Raw genomic sequence first — 8,924 nt, forward strand, 5'->3', positions numbered from 1 at the left:
ATCAGTTTGGTCCTTGGAAGCCTCATCAGGAAGAAGGGAGTGGCATCTTTTTGAGGGTTAATTATCCTGTGGTGAAATCCTTTTGAGTGTTCTTGGTGTTTTATGAATCAAAAGGTCTCATGGTTACAGAAACAGCTTTGGTTTGAAAAGTAGGTTTAATTTAAACAAAAATGAAAAGCATTATGTATGATCCCCTCATATTAATAATAAAAAGGATTTTCAAGACTTTTTTTTTTTTTTCAATTTGGAAGGGATGGCGTTTGGTGAGACTGGCTACGTGTAGTTCTTGGGCGATGAGAATAGTCTCAATACATGTTCTGCGCCTGGTCACTTGACAGCTTTGCATGGACCTTGCCTTCTTCCTCTGTTGTAAGCCATTGCAGTTTTCTTGCGCTGAACCTTAGGTGATCATTACAGCACTCCTAGTTAAGCTATAACATACACATACATGTCCACACACATAAATAAACTTAGATGATCATTATAGCTAGTTGAACCTTCTCTGGCTCTCACCCACCCCCACACACTTACACACATTCATGCACACACACACACACACATACACACATACACACATATATAAACCTTAGGTGACCATTACAGAACAGCTAGTTAAGCTGTAACACATACATGCGCAAACACATACATAAACTTTCATGGAAAGTGTGTATGATTTTATCCAGGTAAATTAGTATCTGGAGTGAGTGTGGTCTCCAGGTATGCTGTGGGCTTCTTATGCACTAAACAGTGCTCTTACCTGCCCGCATGTGTTGCTTCCTGATTAAGCAGTTCCAGATCGGATCTCCAGGAACTAGGGTTTGACTCCTGCTCTGTAGTCTAGAACACACCCCGCCTCACCTGCCTCCTTCCCACTTGCCTGCAATCTGCATAGATTACAAACTGCAGTATTTACTAATGTGCATGTTTGATTTTACTTTGTAGTTGCATTACAATAAGAGAACTGGGGTTGAGAGGAATTGAGGAATCTATAGGCTTCGGAAGTTAAAATCTGTACCCTGAAATCCTTTTCACAGTGCTGCATCGTCATTGAGTTTGGGGTGGCAGTTCCGATGTTTAAATACTGAGGTGCTTCTTTGTCTTTAGGAATATGGCCTACTAAACAGTGTATGCTTTTACTTTGTTTGGCTCAGCTGTCTTCTACTTTTTGATAGTCATCTTCTTACTCATTCAAACCTTGCTTAAGAACCAGGCCAGTTTCCTACTTAATTTAAATCCATGTAAGACACATAGTATTTCTTACAGTGGATGTTTGTTAATTTTAATAGAATTAAATTTGTATTGTCCAGCAGAAAATATCATTCATAGTTTAAAAACTATTAACAGAGACTGCAGGGTGTACTGGAGTATACCTCTAATCCCAGCCCTTGAGAGGCTGAGGCAGAACAAGACCTTGGATTTGAGGCCAGCCTGGATACATAGCAAATTGCAGGCTAGCTTGACCTACTGTCAAAACAAACAAACAAACAAACAAACAAAACAGAGAGAGAGAGAGAGAGAGAGAGAGAGAGAGAGAGAGAGAGAGAGAGAGACAGACAGACAGACATAGAGAGACAGAGACTGAGACTAGTTCAGGAAAATGGTGCCAGCAGTTGTCAGCAGCCTCATATAATGGGCTGAAGAGAGAAGTGAATCACAAAACACACTCCATTTGTGCATAAGTCACACTTGTTAGTCTTTTTAGGTGATTTCTGTAAGAACCTCAAACCATGTCTTTGGCAAGATCTGTGAGCTCAGACAGCTCAGCTTTCCCAGCAATGTAGAGAAGCAAAGGTCTACAGTTTCTGACATCAGCATTTCGTGTTTGAGTTGCAGCTTTTGAAATGTGAGGTGTTGTGTGCCCGTTTCCTTGGAAAGCTGTGGTAGTAGGCCGTCAACAGCACAGGAAGGCAGGGAGGACTTTTCTGTGACACTCCTGTCAGGTAGAAGAGACAGACTCTGAGCCCTTTCTGGCTGTGTGGCATTTGTGAGTAGCTTGATAAGTTTGTCACAAGTGTGTCAGCCACGAAGCTGGTAGGTAGTTCCCAGCTGTGTGGATTCACCAAGGCACTGTCGTTGGCCAGAGGTTCTGATCCAGCGTGAGCCCCTCTGCCTCCAGCCTGTGTGTTCTCATGTGCTGTGATGACCAGCTGGCATTTGGTACAAAGAAACTCCAGAGCAACTTTACCCTCCTCACCCCAGTGTGTTTGGCTGTGAGCTTTCCCTAACAAATGCTTCATTGCACATGGACAGGAGGATATCTTTCTTGAAACAAGCCCTGAAGCATAAATTGGTGGTTTTGTATTGGATCCCATGTTAAGAACCAATAGGTAATACATTTAAATAGGTGGTAGATAGTTATGGTCAATAGGTGGTTTACAGTCTTGAGTATAATGGAAACAGAATTCCTGCAGAGTAAGACAGTGTTCTTCTTTCTGTATAGAAGAACGTTCTTGGAGATGGTTATCATTGGGCACGGCCTTTCAAGTGTAATGCCTTATACACGTCTGAGCCATGTATGATCATTATATGGTCTACACCCCAGCTGAGCTAAAAATGTTTGTTTCTATAATAATTTAGTACAGGCATTAATTACAAACAGTTCCATCCTCCACTGATGCCTGTGGACCTGTGAGGTAGAGCTTTAGTCTTTCTTAGATGAAATATGGAATTTCTCTTGGAAATATATACCTTATACATGGCTTAGGTTTAATGGTAGGTAGACTCTCATGGAGAGATTTTAAAGGTGATATTTGTAAGGTGGAACTTCTGAATTATTCAGTGTTTAATTTTTTTGGTGGCATTTATAAATATTGTAGTGCTTTGTGTTTATAAAACATCCTAAGAACTAGTTGAAAGATCACAGGGAAGTGCAGGCTTTCCTGAGCTTCAAATGGAAATTGAAGTATAGGTTTTGGTTAAGGTAGCGTTAGTGCACATAAATTCGAGAATGTATATTCATGGAAATATCATTAGTTCTTTTATATCTGTGATAGTGGCTGCTGCTGAACAAAAGGTAGAACATTAGGCAGTTAGTGAATGAAATGACTTATGCTGTGGTACTATTATAGGTCCTTCCTAATGACCAGTGATCACACCTTAATTAGCAAGTCATTCAGCGTTATGGGTAGGAAAATACCATCAAAACTGAAGGCTGATTAGATAAATAGAATCATGTGCAAAATAGAACATACTGTTTTGTTTCTTGTGTGTGTACTAGTTGTTAAATTTCTATTCCCTTTTGGTTATTTATTTTGTATTATAATGTAAAAGGTCTAGAATTTTTGAGTTAAAAAGAGATGCTTGCTCTGAACTGCTCTGGTCATGATAGATTGTGAGTAAAGGCTGCTTTCCTGGGGTGGAGAGATTAATACTCTGGGCTACCATGTCTGTGTGGGTTGGGTGGTGCACTGTGTAAGATTAGTGACTTCTAGAGTTGGTGGGGAACAAAACACAGTTTGGTTGTGCTGACCTGTACCCTCTGCGGTAGTCCTGCACTGGTCCAGAGCGATATACCTTCTTGTTCTTCGTGAGCCATTGCTTCCTAACAGTGGCCTGATGATCTGCTCTACGTTTCCCAATAGTATTTGAAAACTACTTTCTGCTGCTTTTTCTTCCAGATAGCTAGTATGAACAGGTGTGTGTGTGTGTGTGTGTGTTACACACTCATATATGCTGTGTACATATATGCTTTGTACATGCTACATGCAAACACAGGCTCTATAGATGTTTGAATATAAGGCTAAGCATTATAAAATCTTGTTGCAATTTCTTGTCCAAATAGTCAATGCTGTTTGAAGAAGCCTTAGACAATGCTAGATTGATACTTACAAAATAGTGTTTTATAAATTGAAAAAGAAAGCAAAGCAGCTTAACATAAATTTGGTGATGCTTTAGAGATGAAAGATTACTTTTAAAAAGGCACTGTTTGGGGCTGGAGAGATGGTTCAGCAGTTATGAGCCCTTCTTGTTCTTCCAGACAACTCAGGTTCCGTTCCCAGCACCCTCATGGCCACTTACAACCATCTGCAACTCCAGTTCTCGGAGATCAGATCCAGTTCTGATGTACACGCGTACCGGTCAAGCACGCGATGCACATACAAACACACAGGCAAAACACTCACACGTAAAATGAGATAACCTGAGAAAGGGAGAACTACTATATGTGGACACATTTAAATAAATGTTTACAGCAGGAGTAAGCATCCCAGACACCCCAGTGTTCCAAGAGGAGATGGCTGTGCTTTACTTGGTATTTCCAGGGGTGCTGTCACAGAAAGCTCAACGGCCTCAGGTTGTGTGGACAGGAAGGTTTATGCTGGAAGACTGTATTAACTGATCCCAGGGGCACCTAGGTCATGAGAAGACCCTGATGGCAAAGATGCAAGAGGAATGAGTGAGATTGCCTCAGAAAATGTAACAGTGAGCAGGATTATTTCTGATAGGATGCTTTATACACCTTACAATTAAAGATGTTTAAAAGCATCTACATTCAAGGTCATTAAGATTTTTGTGTATATGTTGTTGGAAGATAATAAATTATCCTATATTTGTGGTCACTTTATATTCAGTAATATGTAATTCTTATTTTTTAACCAGAAACTGAGGCTCCTTGAGGAGCTTGAAGACACTTGGCTTCCTTACCTGACCCCCAAAGATGATGAGTTCTATCAGCAGGTAAGATGCCTTGGTAGTTTTTATTATTATTATTATTATTATTATTATTTACCAATTTCAGCCTCCATATTTGATTAGTGGAATTGCACTCAGAGACCTGGTCCTAGGCCATGCATTCCCCATATAAAAGTGTGCCTTCCTTCCCTGTCTTCAAACTCTTTTTTTTTTGTTTGTTTGTTTTTTGAGACAGTGTTTCTCTGTGTAGCCCTGGCTGTCCTGGAACTCACTCTGTAGACCAGGCTGGCCTCGAACTCAGAAATCCGCCTGCCTCTGCCTCCCAAGTGCTGGGATTAAAGGTGTGCACCACCACTGCCCGGCCTCTTCAAACTCTTGTCTAGACAAAGCACACCGGTTTGATTCCGCAGCACCTGTGAGTCTTCCTGCCTTTGCACCTCTCTGCTCATGCAGGCTTTTTGTTTTTGTCCTGCATAGAATACAATCTTGTCCTCTTCTCCTGTCGCCCCTGGTAGCACCTGCTTGTCCATAATAACCTTGACAATAAAGGAAGCGAGGTGAGCAGTTTGATTGTGCCCACATACACACCTCCTCAAGAGGTGGCATCTTAAAAGAGAGGGATGATTACAGAAGTATCCTATCCAGTAGTGATAAGCGCTCTCATTGCTTGTCTAGTCGACCAGATCAACTGCTACAAGCATGATTTGTTTTACAATGAGAAAAAAGAAACTCAAGAAGACAGTTTGAAGCAAGCAAAAGCAGTAAGCTCCGGGGTCTTAGAAATAAACTCATTGGCCTTGTACTCAGTTGTCTCAGTGTAGCTTACAGCCACTTCTGATTTTGTGTTGTGTAAGAAGACCATGAAGAACTAAATGGGAAAGATTATAGCCTGCTGTGCTCTGACCAGCCACACAACAGGGACAGGAAACAAACAAACAACCCTCCCACCCCCCCGCCACAAGCGAACAACCCTTTCAGGCTCCTTAGTTTCCTAAGACCCACTTTAAAAATCAGTAATCAGTATGTAATCATGTTAAATACAGATATCTGCTAATAAACCTTAGAGCTCCTGGAAAGCTTGGGTTTATAGGCTGTGCTTGTATGTATGTATGCTGTAAGTATAGAAGGTACATTCTTACAGATCCTGCTACTTGGGCGGTCAAACCAAGAGGATAGAACGAGCCCAGGAGTTCTGAGCTGACCTTCATCAACCAAAACAGAATAAAACCAGAAGCAAAACAGGGACACAAACGAACAGTTGAAGGGAACTTACTCTCTTAAAGGATGAACTGAAAGTACTTAAACTTAGTGGTTAGCTCCTATTGACTGTACAGTCAGTGGGTCCACGGTGGTATGGCATCTGTACGTGTGCCCATGGTGACCTGCTGTTGAGGCTGCTCCCTAGCATCCTTCCCAGTCTCCTTCATGTGTCTCTTCTGTCTGTCCCCGCTTCGTGCTCCTTTTCCCCGTCTGTAGACTTGTGCTGTGTTCTGCAGCATTCAGTGAATCACGTGCTGTCTGTCTTCCTGTGTTTGGCTTGTTTCATTCAAGCTAATATTCTCCAGTTCCGTCCACGCTGCTGCATGTGATAGGATTTCCTCCTTCACGGTTATGTAATAGCTCATTGTATTATATAATAATTGTTTATAGGTGTCTTTTCCCATCTTATAAATGACAGGAATAGATGGTTCAGGTCCGACATTGAATCCCTTACACGGCCTTTTTATAGGAATGTCAAACCAGCTTGAGGTAAAATTCTGATGCCATGCGGCTGGCATGTTAGCTGTCTCTGCCTGGGCCAGGCACTGTGCTGTTCTGTGAATGCTTTCATCTTTAGTTGCCACACCAGCCTTATTGATTTTTCCCACAAGTCAGCAGCTGTCTCCCTCAAGTTTGAGGAAGCCAAGGCAGGTCTTACTGTTGTCTGAAAGATCAGGAGTGAGGGAGTGCATGTCTGAGCATCAGAACTGAAGGCCAGCCTCCAACTGATGTGGCTCTGAGGCTGAGCCCTTTTTCCTTCTGTCCATGCTATGTTCCAGCTCAGAACACCTGGGGAAATGACCAGGAAACAGCAGTGTCAATGCTGGAAGTAGGACAGCAGAGGGAGCTTCTGATAACTTGCCTCAAGACACAGGAAACACACAATAACATAGTCAGACTGTCCCCCGATCCCAGAACACTCCCTGAAGTAGTGGGTCCTAGCTTCTCCTATGTGCCCTTTCCTCCCATGCCAGCAGGACCAGAGCCGAGTCAGAGCACTGCATACATTAGCTCATTTAAATATCACCAAGTCCTCTGAGATATCCACTGTACAGCTCACTTTGGGGCAGAGGACACTGAGGCGCAGAGAGGGTTACAGCCTTTTTGAGCTCTATGAGCAGGAAGTGTAAGGACCAGGCCTCCCCTGGCTCTGTGGAGAGCTCTGGGTAAACTCTTCTGCTTCCATCTTTTCCTGTATCTCTTAGTTTTCTGAGACAGCTTGCCTTTTTTCCAGTGGCCCCAACTCTTCCCATTTTTGTTACCTGTAATACCCCCAAGCTCCCAGTCCTGTGTACTAGAAGATTCTACCTGAGAGTCTTCCAGGAACACCCACCTCAGTATGATCCCTTTAGTTAGTTGTGTGCTCTGCAGCCTCCCCATTGAGGCCCTGCTGCAGTGCCATAGGTATTAGAAATAAAGTTGTGTAGGGTTGTAACGGCCCGTTCCTTTGTAACGGCCCGTTCTGGTCCACAGGTCAGGGTCTAGCAAGAGAGAGTGGGGACGGAGGGGCGAAGACGCAAAAGATGGATACAAGGCAGAGTCTGGTCAAGTCTCTTCAAGTCTCCTTTATAGAAAGGAAATCCTGGGTATTTATGCCCTTTACTACGTGCCTTGCCCTCGTGGACAAGCTCAACTGAAGGCACTACATCACGTGCCTTGTAGCCATGGATACCAGGTGCGTCTTGCAGCTGGGGGCACTAAACAGTGTAACAAGATGTTTATCAGAGTGCGCTCAGCTGTTGTGGGCTGTTGAAAACAAGTCTCTTGTCAGGGTACATGGCTTGAGATGGCTGTAAAGATGATAGCCGCTTTCGGCCTTTAAGAGTCGGCTCCCAAAACGGGGTGACCAAAGGTCCCTGCTTTTTTTGACCTTCCTTGTGGGAAGGTCATGTGGGAGGACCTTCACAAGCCATGTGACTAGTTCAGGTGGGAAGCCCTGGGCCTATGGAAGGCCAAAGGCTCTGAGATGTGCTTGAAACAGAAAGCCCCTGAAGCTGACAGTTGCGGAGTGAGAGCTGGGGAGAGGCTCAGAGGTTGGACAGTGAGGAACCTGCCCAGGAATGGGAAGGGGAGACAAGAGGGCTGAGTGCATGCCCGTCACAGCCTGTGGCTTACATTTTATTAAGGATCCATGCTCTTCAATGCTGGCTCAATTTTTGTCTCTAGTAGGTCCCCTTATCCTGTTCTTCAGGTTAGGAATCTTACTGTCATCAACTGCTAGTCATTGCTTCTGTCATTAAGTCCTGGCAATTTTACTTTTCCAGAATGTCTCAGATTCCTGCCATTGCTAGCATACTTAAAACCCATGTTTATCTGTAGCCTTTTGGGCTTGTCCGGATAGGTGCCCTCCAGTACCACCAGAACTGTGCTCTTAGAAATATGTCCGTATGTCCCTCCTTGGTTGTTTACTTTGCTGAGTCCTCCTTGTTTCTAAGGTAAAGTTCAAACTCAGCATGTCCACTTACCACTCACAAAGCTATCGACAGTTAGACCAACTCCCTGTGTCCAGCCTCGTATCCTTCACCTACTATGGATCTCTCTGACAGACACCAGTGTCTGAGAGCACCTTGCTGTACTTGACCCTGCCTGCCCTTCTTCCTACCTTGTTCCTGCCACTCCCCTCCTCCCCTCCACTGTCTGGCAGCCGTCTAGTCACCCTAAGAAAATGCCCTTATGTAAATGCTGTACATTTCTGTTAGTGTCCCAGAAAGTCCCACTGGTAGAATGTCATGGACTGCTTTCCGTCTCTTCTGATTGCCCAGGGGCCAAAGCTTCCTGCTGAATGTGTCTTTCAGCTTCTCCACTCTTCCTCTGCTTCAGCATAACATCCGGAGAAATCTTAAAGTGTTTTTCATTCTTTTATTTTGCCTGTGTGTGCACATGTGTGGTGCCACATACGGAGGTCAGAGGCCAACTTGTGAGAGTCAGCTCTCCTTCTGTCACGTGGGTCATCTGGATTGGTGGCAAGTGCCTTCGCCCACTGAGCCATCTCTCTCTCTCTCTCTCTCTCTCTCTCTCTCTCTCTCTCTCTCTCT

At 43.8% G+C, this 8,924-nt stretch overlaps 1 protein-coding gene across 1 annotated transcript in view; it reads left to right on the forward strand.

Annotated features, from left to right (window-relative positions):
- Nucleotides 1–8,924, forward strand: part of Fto (FTO alpha-ketoglutarate dependent dioxygenase) — a 348,908-nt gene that overhangs the window by 83,877 nt on the left and 256,107 nt on the right. Inside the window, exon 2 of the mRNA XM_028788217.1 lies at nt 4,597–4,674. Within this exon, the coding sequence (XP_028644050.1) occupies nt 4,597–4,674 (78 nt within the window). The remainder of the gene's footprint in view (nt 1–4,596; nt 4,675–8,924) is intronic.

The sequence above is a fragment of the Grammomys surdaster genome, unplaced genomic scaffold (genome assembly GCF_004785775.1).
Source record: "Grammomys surdaster isolate TR1022 unplaced genomic scaffold, NIH_TR_1.0 125739, whole genome shotgun sequence".
Classification (NCBI taxonomy): Eukaryota; Metazoa; Chordata; class Mammalia; order Rodentia; family Muridae; genus Grammomys; species Grammomys surdaster.